This window comes from Glossina fuscipes, unplaced genomic scaffold (genome assembly GCF_014805625.2).
Source record: "Glossina fuscipes isolate IAEA_lab_2018 unplaced genomic scaffold, Yale_Gfus_2 2, whole genome shotgun sequence".
NCBI lineage: Eukaryota > Metazoa > Arthropoda > Insecta > Diptera > Glossinidae > Glossina > Glossina fuscipes.
Window position 1 is genome coordinate 15121050 of NW_023998416.1, and position 15422 is coordinate 15136471.

The 15422-nt window shown below is 33.6% G+C and overlaps 2 protein-coding genes across 2 annotated transcripts; one reads left to right on the top strand and one right to left on the bottom strand.

Moving 5' to 3' along the window:
- Positions 1 to 4037: 4037 nt before the first annotated feature.
- LOC119632944 (survival motor neuron protein-like) lies at positions 4038 to 5415 on the bottom strand. Its single transcript, XM_038026110.1, has one exon. It carries the CDS (start codon positions 4692 to 4694, stop codon positions 4038 to 4040), a length of 657 nt encoding a protein of 218 aa, XP_037882038.1. The 5' UTR covers positions 4695 to 5415.
- A 1417-nt stretch (positions 5416 to 6832) lies between these two features.
- On the top strand, positions 6833 to 8953 carry LOC119634254 (cAMP-dependent protein kinase catalytic subunit 1). Its single transcript, XM_038028328.1, has one exon. The coding sequence runs from the start codon at positions 7214 to 7216 to the stop codon at positions 8273 to 8275; it is 1062 nt and encodes a 353-aa protein (XP_037884256.1). The 5' UTR covers positions 6833 to 7213; the 3' UTR covers positions 8276 to 8953.
- The last annotated feature ends 6469 nt before the right edge of the window (positions 8954 to 15422 follow it).

The window sequence follows — 15422 nt, forward strand, 5'->3', positions numbered from 1 at the left end:
TTATTTATTTTTTTTTGTTCTACAGAATGACACATAATTTATGAAATTTCTCCGTCAACTAATTAAACTGGTTAAAGTGCTTCGTTGGCATTCGAAAAGCGCATGAGCAAGAGTAACTAGAACACAATTGTATTCGTTGGTTATAATACTTGTGATCATGTTTGCTTAGAATTATCTTTCTTCTTTCTTTTTTTTTTATTTGCTTCCAAATCACATGAATATAATAATTTTTTTTTTAAATATTAATATCTTTTTATGCATTTATTATTAACACATACACATGCATTCGCTGTAATCCTTAAGTCTGCGCAATAGTAAATATATATATATATATTTTTTTTCTCTTTAATTTTTAACCAAAAAAAAAAAAAAAACAAAATTGTTAACTTAATCACTTGCCGTTTGCTGGTAACGCTTTATAAGAAGGCCAAATACTGACTGAAACTTGTCTTAAAATTACTTTCGAGCAATACCTGGAGAGGTTTTATTTTTCTTACAGCGTCTTGTGCAAGTGTGTGCCTTTGTAAATGCCATAAACGTTAAGCTACTACTCTACATACTCCACAATGTAAGCGCAAGCATATGTACGCACGCGCACTCAGGTACTTTTACTGAGCACAACCGGCTCATGGCTTAAACACTACGACAGAAAATTAACTCACTACACGGCATTTTATTATTATTTATTTATTTATTGTTTTTTTATTTTTTTTTATTTTATTGTATAGTACTTCTCGCTGCGTACGTCGTTCAGCAGCAACAGGTAGAAACCGACTGATCGATTAATGTTAACTGGCTGAGACTTGGAAGGTGATTTTTAAGATTGCGGCGAATTAATCTATTATAATCACTGGCAGATCATGCAGATCATGGCATACGTATATAGCTGATAAGCTTAACAATCGTTAACATTATTTATAATGAGGGATATTAAAAAAACTTTATAAAGATTGCGGCTAATGTGCAGGAGATAAACAAAATTTGTTTTTACTTTTTAGAAATTTTTTTTAAATTTCTTTAAAAACAAGGATAGTTTGGAAGAATCAAAAATTAATGAACATAAAGAAGCATATATATGTATATAAATGATACATGATGAATATAATGATATATGAGTTTATATTGATTAGTCAGAAACTTTCTAAACGGAAGCCCTCACCAAGTTATGACTTATGACTTAAATAGTATATATCCGCTGGCTTACCAATATTTTTTATCGATAGTTGACATATTTATCCATAACCGCGAATAAATAATTTTAAGACGAATTTTGAATACCTTACCAAAACAATAATAGTTAATAAAACAATGCAATGATATCCAAACAGAATATCTATCTCTTTTGGATAAGTCAAACAGAATCATGCTTACACGCTTAGGACACTTTTTAGGCGAATTTTCTTAACCCAGTCGAATGCCGTATAAAATGTTTTATGCGAATTTTATTCTTCACCGCGCGACCAAACACACGAAAAAACAGTAATTTAGCTCAACATAATGTTAAGGCTTTTTCTGGAAAGGCATTTCAAATTAAGAAAGTTTCAAGTTTGAAATTTCCTTCAATTACATGAGAACTCCTACATAGAGTCAGTAGATATTTTTGTGCAACTTCGATTAGGTTTTTTTAAATTGTCTACTTGTTGAAATATGAAGTGTCTGTTTGCGGTCATAGATCGACCTGTTCTCAAAAATGTGTACAGAGTCGGTGTACAGAGCCAGTAACTGTTTTTGGGCGAATACGATCGTATTCCTATCCTTGGGTAGTGGATATAAAAAATCAAATCGGTAGAAGAACTTGCTCACAATGCAGATGAGAACATCTCGGCTTTCTGGGTTGTTGCTTATTACGGACACACGATAAAAATTTCCGTTTATGTTCTACCAAAATGGCAGAAATCAATAAATCGTTCTGAATATTATAGAATATGGAAATTTCGGTTTTTCTTTAGTCTTTTTTAAGAAAATAATTTTGACCCTCTACAGCACTTGTGGTGCAAAGATACGTAAAGCTTGCGGGAATGCATAGCAGAAGAATTTGACAAAGACCCATCTTTTATTACACCGATCGATGCAGAATCAATTTTTTGTTTTAGGTCGGTCGTATATGTCCTTGTTGTCTTATCTGTCCTATGGATCGGATTGGTCTTGTGTTACCTGGTAAACTATGTGTCTGATTATTGAAGTATTGAGAACTTGCTTACATCTGCAGATTTTTTATTTTCAAAATTCTGCAGATTATCTTCAAATTTCAAAGTTTATTTATTATTATTATTATTTTAATTTTAGACTAATGAATTGAATTCTTAGACTAAAAAAAAGTTTATTTAAAAGTATCAAGTATATCATAAATCAAAACAATATGATTCGTCGGCGTTACCAGCATGATAATCGAATTTGTACACCTACGATAGTGTGAGAACACACAAAATTGAATGCAAAGGAATGCCTGAAAGACACAACGATTTCATTCTTTTTGCACTTTAAATGTAAAGTTGGGGGCTTCTACTTCTTTCTTAGCATTAAAAATTCAACACACATGCTAAAAAAAATAAATAAATAAAATACACATGCTAAACAGTTTGAGGCGCTCATAGGTAAGACTGATATGTATGTAGATATATGCCAAGCAGCCAATAGCTATATACACCAATTTCAACTTAAAGAGTCAATCAACTACTTTTTAAAGTGGCACCGATAGCATTTAACGGCATTGTTTTTTTTTCCATATGACATTATTGCGGCTAGAAAATGGAACGAATATTCATGTATGTATATATTCTTTCCTTTGCACATATGTCTGCATGTGTTTGCTCTGCTAGTATGATACGCAATTAATTCGATTATTGGTATTTTTCTTGATATATACCTATATATATATATATATATATATATATATATGCAAAATATAATGAAATACGTATATGTATACGTATCCACAAATGCATTTATGTACACACTAATACACCTACCGTCAAATTCATGTAACCAGAGAAATCGAAGTAACTGGTTCTTTCGCACTATCCCGACGACTGTCAGTGGGCGCTTGAAAGCAAAAATCGCTTTGCCATCATGCAAAAGATCTCCATTTATTTTCATATCTGGATCACTGAGCTAATGCGTAAAAATGCCGTATGCCAAATAGAAACAGCAGAGCAAAGCAAAGAAAAAATATTGTCTTCTTAACTAAAATTAATTAATGTTATTTGTATAAAAGAAATTAGACTGTAACGCTTGAAGGCATTACTTGGATGTTCATATTCATATATATGCATAAACAAACCCATGTGTGTAGCAATTGTTTGCAATAATAACCTTTCATTTTCATTCGCATTCGCGTTCACAATAAATGTCATCAACTACGTGCAGAGTTCTCTTTTAAATTGATCATTGACCTACACAGCACAACCAACATTACTGGCGATCGAATGCACTAATATTCATAAATTTATTCGCGCGACTATCATTTGTTGCATAGAAACAGGTGTGTGTTGTTACGAAGAGTTTTAACCATTGGAGGTGTTTTATTTACTTACTTGGTTGACGGGGAGAAATAAATGCATCCCAGGAATATCAAATCGTTAACATTACAATACAAAATATGACAAAAAGAAGAAAGACATTTGAGGAAAGAAAAAGTTACATTCAGTTCTTGAAATGACCCATAAATCGTGGACCAGTTTCCCAGTTTCCATAGTCGTAAAGCGAAATGTCAATCTGTCAAGTTTGTGCCTCGTGTGAGCACATTAAAAGTATGTGTAGGTATAAGTGATCTCATGTTATGGTTTTTCGTTATTTTCTTTAAGATCTTCGTTCGTTTCGTAAGGGTGCAAACTTGGGAGCCTATAAAGTAAAAAATATGAAAACAAAAGCTTTAAATGTGCCTTGCAGTTGCATGGATTGTCTTACCTAATGAAATTTGATAATTCGGAAAATTAGTACAGAAATATGAAATTGAAATGCATAAACTCTTTATTTTCTTTTCTTTCCGTTCAATAATTATAAGGAGTACATTACTTTTATTTTAATATTTCTCAAATTTATTGTTTTTTTTTTTTCACCACTTGTATGCCCTGATATAGACCTGTGTAATACCCGCTCATGTACCAAGACGCAAGCATCGCCGACAGATGTTCGGGGATAACATTTTTCTTACCCGTAACAAACATTGGAGGAATTGGAGGCGGAGGAGGCATAGTGACTCCATTTTTCTTCTCGCCATCCTTCTTTGAATTTTTTTTCACTGAATTGCCTTTTGGAAAATGATTCGATGCTTCATCAGACTTGGATTTTGTATATTGAAGATGGCGAATTTTTTTACCCCATGATGGAACGAGATCACATATATTTACTTCTTGTTGATTGTTATAACCAATGTACTTAAGAATGCAAGTGCCAGCCTGTGAATCAATTGACAATATTTTTGCTTCGTAATCTTTACCATCAACATCATATGTGGCCCTTGCATAATCTCCAACTTTGTATTTTATTTCAGACAAGTTGTGTTTGTCTTCTAATCCTGAGGATTTGTTAGCGCAGTCTTGATTAGTTGAAAATTTGCATGTAGACATTGTTAGGTGTTTTGCTAATTTTTCCGCAGCTAATTTGCTACAATAATCATTGATTAATAAAGTATTATCTTGCAATAGTTCCTCGATTTTTTTATCTAATTTTGAGTTCGTTTTATTTGCTGACATTTTTAGTCGAGGCAAAATGAAATGTATACTATTTTGTGTGAATTAGAAACTGTGTTTGCACAAGATAAAACTGAAAATATTTATTTAGGCAATCGTTTGTGAAAGCTTTGCGAAGCAGTCTAAAGGTACCGCTCAAATATAAATATGGATACGATCAGGCATGGAAAAAAACATTGATCGACGAGTCCTAATGACGAATGTTTCTTAACAATAATCGGTATTACGTAGTACTTGATAACCATATAAAGTGGAAGATGACACCAAAGTGCATGGATATTCAAATATTCTCATTGGTAGCTATTGTTCTGATTCCGCATCTGTTTTTATCTGCGTTTTTGTTTGATATTCCTTACTCTATTCCGTTTATTGTTGAACATTATTGCGTGTGCTTTCACTTTTTTCTAGTTGTATTATTTGATCCAAAATCCAAATTATTCCTTTTGAAGATCGAACTGCCCACGTTTAGTTATGGCATTTTGAAAATTATACTTTTATTCGTACTTCGTTCACATTTTTCGTTTCTCAATTTTACTGCATTTATAAATAAAAAGTTAAGTTAAACATATCTTGCGCTAAGGCTTATAGGCTTGAAAAACGTGGATTAAAACCATAATCATAGATTTTTCTTTAACTGTTTCTAGTAGATGTCTAAAAGAATTGTATCCAATATCTACTTTTCAATATTTATAATTTCTGATTCCACTCGTTTCACTTTCCTGCCTCAACTGCATAATTTCATTATCTGCTGTTTTTTGAACAATGCTGCCAAGTTATCAACACAGCCAGCACATCGAATGCAGGGTTGCATTCCATATGCTAATAAAGAATTAATGATAACAATTGGGGAGCTTTTTCATCTTTTCTTTTCAGTTTTCTGTCTGTATTCCGATGTTTGATAAGTTGAACGGGTTTGCGAATTTGTAGATAATTATTTTTACTGTAAAATTAAGATCCAAAAAATATATTCATATACATAATTTGTATACGTAAAAGTATAATATCGAGTTAAACGACACGATATATATATATATATATATGTATATACTATATATATATATATATATATTTGTTAACTACTTTGTTGAAACTAAACCAACAAGTGCTAAAGTAACACAAGTAACATATTTTAGAAGAAGGAATGAAAAGGCTTGGTAGAAAATTTCTCTAATTGGATAAGTGGAATTTTCTTATTCAACACACAATACTGTGGAGTAAACGAGAAAAAATCGATTATTCAATAGACTGATGGTTATTTAATGCATTGCATAGCTATTGAACAAGTGTAAATTTTAATTTTTAATAACTTCATGAATTATGTCCACACTTTTCACAAATTTAAGCAGCAAAATCATTTGACAAATTTTTGAAAAGAAAAAAAAAACATCGAGGTTACATTGGTTAAAAATGTGTACATAGCGAAAAAACGAATCGTGTTCTTTTTTACATACATACACACACGCACACATATAAACATATATGTCATAAATAAGTACGAATAACCGAAAACGTAACGAGAACACAGAAAGAAGAAGCAACAGCCCCGCAAGTATATAGTAATAATAAAAAAAAAATGAATTAACTGCTGTTGTAAAATTAAAGGGAAAAAACGTAAACGCAAAGAAAAGAAATTAAAATAAAATCTCTAATGAACAAGTGTTTGTAAAAATATTCATTTACTTTTGTAATAGTATGTATGTATGTATGCACGTATTTAAAGAGATATAAACATAATGTATATTTCTAAAACCTTATTACGAAACAAGTTTTAATATTTTTTTTCTTTTTGTACATTCTTCTCTTATAAAAATAGAATTATGAAAAAAAATCTGCAAAATATGACAATCTTTTACTATTTCAATATGCATTAAGTTGATGTATAGATACATAAATATATACGTACGTACATATATACATACATACACACTTATACATATGTGTATTTATATATATTTGGTGCACTTTTTCAGATGATATAGTGTTGAAAAAGAAAGTGTTTAACTAAATCATTACTAATCAAATCGGAAATTAAACAAAGTCAAAATTTATCTTCCTCACAAGCAACAGATGCCTCTCTGAATATATCTAGATGCAAACCCATGTGAATAATTGACTTTAATTAAATCGGTATGCAAATATAAAAAGCGTGCGGATTAATTTATCCTTATTTCATTTGTGGCAAGTGTTTAAGTAAATCATTCAAGATTGCGAAACATATTTTAAATTTTTTAAAAAAGAAAAAAACCCAATCCACATCGAATCCTCCCAGCGAAGAAAAAACCAGCCAACCAAAATCTTCACTAAAGAAGCAGCAACAGTGTGAAGATAACAGTTGTGGCTCTAGCCCCGCTGCAGAAGAGGAAAAAAGCCGCAAAATAACACCGCCCACGGGTCCAAATTTTACTACTTCGTCTCCTACTACGCAGGCAGCAGCCGGCGATAGTTTGGACGTCGGCCGCGGCAGTGCTACGATTCAAGTGCCGAACTTCCGTATTTCCTCTCTGACTGGTACTATTTCGAAAATGGGTAATAATGCTACAACTTCCAATAAAAAAGTCGACGCTGCCGAAACCGTTAAGGAATTTCTCGAGCAAGCGAAAGAGGAGTTTGAAGACAAATGGCGCCGCAATCCTACAAATACCGCATGCCTTGACGACTTTGAGCGTATCAAGACATTAGGTACGGGCTCATTTGGGCGTGTAATGATCGTGCAACATAAACCAACAAAAGACTATTATGCCATGAAAATACTGGACAAGCAAAAGGTTGTAAAATTGAAACAGGTCGAGCATACACTTAACGAGAAGCGCATTTTACAAGCTATCTCATTTCCCTTCTTAGTGTCGCTGCGTTATCATTTCAAGGACAATTCTAATTTGTATATGGTACTAGAGTATGTGCCTGGCGGTGAAATGTTCTCACATTTACGTAAGGTGGGTCGATTTTCAGAGCCCCATTCTCGTTTTTATGCAGCCCAAATAGTATTAGCATTCGAGTATCTGCATTATCTGGACCTTATCTATCGCGATTTAAAGCCAGAAAACTTGCTAATCGATTCACAAGGTTATCTCAAGGTTACCGATTTTGGTTTTGCTAAACGTGTAAAAGGGCGTACCTGGACTCTATGCGGTACGCCCGAATATCTTGCGCCCGAAATCATTCTTTCTAAAGGCTACAATAAAGCAGTCGATTGGTGGGCCTTAGGTGTTCTTGTTTATGAAATGGCTGCCGGTTATCCGCCATTTTTTGCTGATCAGCCAATACAAATCTACGAGAAGATTGTATCAGGAAAGGTGCGATTTCCCTCGCACTTTGGTTCCGATTTAAAAGACTTGCTTCGCAATTTGTTGCAAGTCGATTTAACGAAACGTTACGGTAACTTGAAAGCCGGCGTTAACGATATAAAAAATCAGAAATGGTTCGCTTCAACAGATTGGATTGCAATCTTCCAGAAAAAAATCGAGGCGCCCTTTGTACCGCGGTGTAAAGGACCCGGCGATACCAGCAACTTTGATGATTACGAAGAGGAGGCGCTTCGGATCTCAAGCACAGAAAAGTGCGCCAAAGAGTTCGCAGAATTCTAAATGCACGCTCATCTCTTTCTTTTCATCCTTACCCCAGTCTCTTAACGCATTTGTGCGTTCGCATATGTTCGTTTCTTTTTGTTGATCTACAAAAATTTCTTAAAAGTATATTGATTCGGTTTTGTTCACAACACGCCGTATTATAATTATGAAACAAGTAAGCCAAGCAGCAATTAAATAAAAGAACGCAAAAAATAACTAAATGAATAAAGACACAACACATAGAATAATGAACCGGCAATTACAGTGTATTCTTGTAAACGGGTTTAACAAATTAAGTATAAATATAAAATAAAATGAAAGAAAAATAAATAACTTCAGTAGCTTAAAAGGAAGAAAGTAAATAAATAAATATAAATATAAAAATAAAAAAATCCAAAAACAAAAGAGTAGCAACTATTTTGAGAGAGTGCAATTTGTAAGCCTCAAATATATACCTCTCCTTGTCTCATCGTCAATAGTCAATCAACACAACACAATCTCACCGCTCCATGGAACAAACGCCACGAGTTTGTGCATATGATCTTCTGCGATATATACAATATAATCATATTCACGCTATTGGATTTTTTCAATATCGTAGGAAAACTTTGCCAGCGGTACATGAACTCATCTTTTATAAACTACAATTTTGCTCTACTTAACACAGTACTATTACATTGTACAGGACACCACAAAGTATGTTTAATTATATTTTTCTACCTATACTGTAATTTGCGCGAAGTGTTTTTTGATATTTTCCATAAAAATCATTTCAATTTGGCATATGATCTATGCGTGTGTGTGTTCATATCTTAAAGTATTTCGTCTTCTTTAGGAAAGTTTATGTAAATCGATGCTTGAGCATTATATGTCATTTAAATGTCATTTTTTATTACTAGGGCAGGGCTAATGAATGAACTGTTTATTGCTTTAGTTCAACGAGAGTATTTGCTTATAATATGCAGAAAAATTTTATCGAAAATCTTCAAACGTCTATCTTCAAATGTCTATGGAAGGCACACGGCTGTTTGCATAAGGACTTGTCAAAATACTGCTTTATACAGAAAGTAGTCGAAAAGATGGTCCGATTCCAAACGCTTCCACTAGCGTCGGCACTTAGGCTTTAGTAAAACTTTCATCAAGACAACATGAAAGCTTTGACCTGTAGATTGGGAACAAGAAAACAATATAAACAGACGGACAGGCGAGCTTAGATGGACTCCAAAAGCGATTCTGAATTGATTGGTAGAATGAAAGATGGGTCTATCGCAAGTCATTCTGTGTGTTGCATAGATCAGCACAAACTTAATATACACTCGTACCACAAATGGTGTAGGGTATAATTTCAAAAATGCTTATATCGATCGAATAGAATTGATTTTTGTGCTCCCTTTTAGTCACCTATAATACTTATAAGCCACCACTCAAGGGTACTAGATGCATCAGTCAGGATTGATTTTCAGAGAGCTCTACGAAGTATTTATGCAAAATACTTTCGTTGATATTTGCTATGTATGCAGTCACCCAAGTTGTTGAAGTTGTTTCTGCTTATAAGCAACTGTCTATACATTTGTAGACAGATTACGCCGTTTTTCAAAGTTATTCTGTAGATTTGCCTCAGAAGAGCAAGTCTCCACATTCAGCTCTCTGGCCGAACTTCATGGCATTCAAAATTTTACTGAATGCAAAATACTGTCCCCGAATTGTGATTTAGCAATTAAAAGTTTAAAAGCTATCGCTGCGATACTAACATAAGAACGTAGAAGCCAACCGCTTGGTAATTTTCAGACGATAACAGTCTTCATTCGTGTATTTGGCCGTCTTTAAGCCATCATGTTTGAATTTGAATTGCTATGAGAGTTCTGCATCGGATGATGGAATTGTTTGAACCACTTCCTCCATAGCCATAGAATCAATGGATGGTATACAGATTAGAAATAAAAGCCTGTATGAATGTATACAAATCGACAAAGATTCGTGTTTATATTAATCATCGAACTTAACCTTGTATAAAATACATCCTTGATATAGGGCTTAATACAGTTTGAAGCCTTGGCGCCGGCGCCGCATGACTTCAAAATCAATGCGAATCATATTTAGGAATTTTACCTAAAACTTCTTCTGTATGGTTTGTTCAATGTATATTCGCCACACCGGGCATCCCAAAATTTTAAAATACTTTGCTATCTGTCGCAATAATGTTCGATTCGAAAGAAAGATGTGTAATTGATTAGAACCAACAATTTGTCGTAGATCGTTAACGTTCGAACTTTTCTCTGCCTTATTGGCACAAAAGTGCCATAAATCGCCATCTTCTTCTGTAAGAAACTTAATTAACTCACTTAATTAATACTAGAGGTGATCACAGTAAAAGTTAAATGACAAGTGTTTGGACGGGGATTAAAATCTTTAATATTCTCCATTTATTTTGATACAAGCATATTAATAACAGTTTCACTTACCTTTCCATTATGTTTCAAAGCTTCCAAGAAACTAAGTTTTTGAGAGAAAATTGGCATTAAGTGATTTAATGTAATCAATGGGCGCGATCTTGTCTTTATTCCAGTAAACATAATTATTTGAATGTCATTTGATAACTAGATATGCAAGCAGTTACTATTCGAAAACCAAATTTCGTGTCGGTGGTGGTTCATAGTTTGCCCGACCCTTATGGACAGTTAGCAGATTGTCCAAATATAATCCGTTTCGACATCATACTCGTTCAAGATCGGTTGAGCAATTTCAGCTCGTTTCCTATTTTGCTCATTAGGCAAGAATTTGAGTATCCCTATGATACGTTGTAGGTAGTCTTTTGGCTTGCCAAGCAAAGTAGGAAAGCAGGTAGTTGGGATGATAAATTTCAATAGTCTGAGATTAAACGGATATTGAAGTAATTTTTCTTTCAGTTGCACAGCTGAGTACCTATGCATTAGGAGATTGCGTTAATTTTGATAGTTTTGTCACTTGAAAAATGCATTAATTGTAGAAAATTGTGACAATATATATTAATCAAAATACTTTACATCATTTTTTACAATATTTTACAATATTTTTGGCGACAAGGTGATATCATGTCGAAAGAATTTATATTGATTTGGCAGCGATCCACAGACCGAAACATTTTCCCATTTCTTCAATTTTGCGAACACACGCCTTGTCTGGTGAGTACGCTGGATGTGGCGGGGCCTCCCATTCGAGCTGCAACGGTGTATCCTGGACAACTCTTACAACAACGGGACAAACAGTGGCATTTTTAGTCAATTCGAGTCGTCATTTTCCAATGGTTGGACCCAAAACCGATAACTGGGATATGATGGAATAGTATTAGCTCCGAAGCTAAGCTTCTGAATGTGCTTGGTAAGATTCGGCAGGATATTTCTTCAAATGAATAGCAAAAGTAATGAATTTGGCAGAAGAAGAATTTTTCGCGCTCCACGATTATCGTCGGCGCATGCCGAAGTAATCAATAATATTGAAAGGAAAACTGTTATTTTATGTATAAGACGATCGAAACGATCGAATTCAACCGTAATATATACTGGTTTTGACCTTTTCTTTGTAATTTTTACCTCTAAAAGTCGCCTATCAAAATTAACGCAACCAAAAGGTATTGCGTCGCGGATATTCTCTCCACTATGCGAAATCCAGTTTGCCTGCCGTGTTCGTTGCATTATTAACTTGTTTGTTGGAGAATTGAGTATTAATTCAATTTTTGATGCAGGGATTTACTTGCAAACTCTTGCTCAGATACACACGTGAGGTAATTGCTATTCACAAAAGCTGTTGCTTAGTTAAAATTCTTTCCGCTAAAAGTGCTGCATACGCATTCGCCACCCAATCTATAAAGCGGGGGAAAAGACACGTTTTTAAATTCAATACTTTTTATAAAATTCCAAACGTATCTTATCTTCATATTGTAGCCCTTGAAAAGAAAAAAAAAAAACAAAATATTCTGAAGTAAATCATTCAGATCAATCAATCATTCGATCTCAATCGCCTAATAATTTACTAGAGCACTTATAGTATAGTAGATCAAATAGGAACCCATTTGCGTTAATACTACGCTCATTCTTGGGCATGTAAATTGCTCTTGTTGCTCGTAGTAGTAAGCGACTACTATTGATGATTATGGAGCAAGGTGATTACTTCAATAATCTTTCACTCGAATTATACTTATACTTATGTTGTAACCTCTTTTCTACATGATACTTATGTCTTGATACTTGTATTTTGTACAACTATGTACATTGGCCTATGGCTTTGTAGTTGCAAATAATAAAAGAAACAAAAAAGAAAAAAAAATGTTATGACAACATGAAAGAAAACAAATACAAGTCATATATATGTATAAATATAATTCGTTTTATTTATATATGATTTTCTTCTTTTGTTTTTTTTTTTTTGTTTTGATAATTTTGTTGGGTTTAATTTTTCTTTCGAATTTGAGCCATGGATAAAAGAATGTCGAAGTAAAGCATCAGGACGTAATTCAACTGAATAAAAGAATTTAGTTTGATTGAATGATTTGCAGCTCGACTCCGATTTGGCAAACGTATCAAGTCAATGTGACAGCACCCAAAGCTTTGCTTTAACCGTACCGCCCGATTTTGGAACAACCTACCATTTCTAGTCTTCCCCACTCTCCATTTCCACTCTCCAAAATACTACGATCTTTCTTTTTTGTATAGTAATGTAAACGTTATCGAGCAGCATCGTGCCCGCAGGTGTTGGGGACATGCCCTGAGTGGCTGGTCATAGGAAAAGAACGGCAAAATTTAAAGCCCAGTTCTTCATGAAAACATAATTGTGATCAATAAGAAACTTAACTAAATGCCGTAAGTTAACGATGCTACTTAAAAGTGTTTCAACTTTTCTAATGCGTTATGACGTACTTTATGACGTATAATCGATATAAGCATAAGTTCTGTAACGGATGCAAAAAAGGTGTAATAAGTGCAATTTAACCAAGTCTCCGCCTCTATATTGCTTTTAATGGCGAGAAAAAAGAAAAAAAAAACATCGAGATTAAAATAATAGATATTTTACGACCATTTCATGGACACTTACACGAGTGTTTAGCGCTTGCTAGGGAAGTAACAATAATATCTCGCTATGTTTTTTTGCAACACCAGCAGATATTGTTCAGAAAAATTTTTGGCAATGTTTTTGATATTGATTTTCATTTACATCATAAAAATTGCGATGTTAAGCGCAAATGCAAAATTTAAAGGAACAATTTTGCTTACGATTTCAAACCTCATTGTTGTGCACATTTATGTCCTCTAACGAAAGCAAAAAAATAACAAAAATTCCATGCCGATAGTGGATGTGGTTGTAGTGATTTCTTCTTTCATTAGACTTTACACTAACACGGATACAAGAACAATGTTTCGGACAACAACTACTATTATCAACGTTGGCGTCATTTTGGAGAAGTTTTGATTTAAAAATATGAGACCAAGGAAATCCTAGATATGCTGGATGTACTTTCTTCAACTGTGTTAAGTAGCTTTGGTACTCTGTTCATAGTGGAAAAAAAAAAAATGCAGTTCTCTAAATTAGCCAGTGAGCTACAGCCATTCATTGTTAGCAAAACTTTTACTCAAGCGATATTTACAAGACGTTAGAAGTTTAGAAGAAAAAAGTAATTTAAGGCGACTAAAGCAATTACTATGACGTACGTGTGAACTGCAGCATTATCGTGCTAAAACAGAACTTTCTCTCTCGCCAAAAATGTTGGGCGTTTTTTGGCTCCTGCGTTAGCACACACAGATTTACCAGATCGCAATATCTTTGCCTATTTTGCAGTCCAGTCGCTAAAATGTCGATGTATTTTTGGCAGGGGTTCACAAACGGATGCGAATCTCTCAAATATTGCCATTTCCCAACTATAGAAGATAGGAGATCATAATCGCAAATATATTTCCGGGCGTGTATTTATGATAAAAACAATTCCAACTAGGAGAATTAACATCCCTACCATCTAAATCCCAAAAGTTTTCTAACTAAACTTAATTAATTTTAACTCTTTCTGATATATATTTTGGTAAAATAATGTGTTAATTTCATCCGCCAGTCAATTTTCGTGTTGGTTACGCTGTGCGGAAGTTAAAGCTGTATGTAAAAACACTGTTAACTGATACGCAAAATAGATGACAGGTCCAAATGAGATTAAATTATATCTATAACCGGAAAACTAAAAGTTTAAACTAAAAAGTCTATTGCTTTGAGAGGAAAGAATTGTGGGCGGACCCATGCATAAATAAGGGAGCAAACATTCTCCGATCGATTCCGCCGAAGTTTATAGCATTGCCTAATAATTTGTTATGGCACACAATACATATGTTAACTCGCACAATCCGTAATATTTGCAAACTAGAAACATTGGAAATTAAATCAATTACACCTAAAGACATATATAAAAATATTTTAAAGATTTAAGAGATAAGACCACTGCAAATGTCTCAGAAATTAATGTTCTCTTAAATAGTCGAGAATGACATAAAAATCTAATTTTGGGTGTGACAAAATTTTAAAAAGGCAAAATATTCCACTTTTCAAACGCAACTGTCTGGCAACATACGCTCGCTTCAAACTTTAGATGCGTTCTTCTCGGGGTCCATGCCATAACTTGTATCATTTTCATTTGTTTTAAATGAATTTTTGCAATATCTTTAAAACAACAACATTCTCAAGAGAAATAGGTATCATATTTTTGATAGGTTAATTTAAATATCTTTTACTACTAAAAAAGCGTAATTTTTTTTGTAACCGTTTTTAGAATCATTACCTATTCATTTTCATAAACCTGAAGGAAGTTAAAACTTTATAGTGCAGCTTAGTTCACTATCAAATACCCTACACTATTACGTTCAATATAGTCGTGTTTTTTGTAAAGTCGTTATATGGGAAGTGGTCGAAAACATGTTTCGATCCGTTCCCATTTGAATTGACTTCGTCCTTGGGCTAAACCACCATGGCGTACCACATCTCAAAATTGCGACCTACAGGTTAAACACAAGAAAATAAGACGGACAGAGAATTACCTTCTGAATTGATCGATACAATAAAAGGTTAGTCCATATCAAGTCCTTGCGGGTGTTGCATATATCCGCACAAACTTAATATACCATCATCGTAAGTAGTGTAGGGTATAAGAGACAAT

What these genes read in the sequence shown, in the direction of transcription:
- LOC119632944 (XM_038026110.1), bottom strand. Translation starts at nt 4,694, where the DNA reads ATGTCAGCAAATAAAACGAACTCAAAATTAGATAAAAAAATCGAGGAA.
- LOC119634254 (XM_038028328.1), top strand. Translation starts at nt 7,214, where the DNA reads ATGGGTAATAATGCTACAACTTCCAATAAAAAAGTCGACGCTGCCGAA.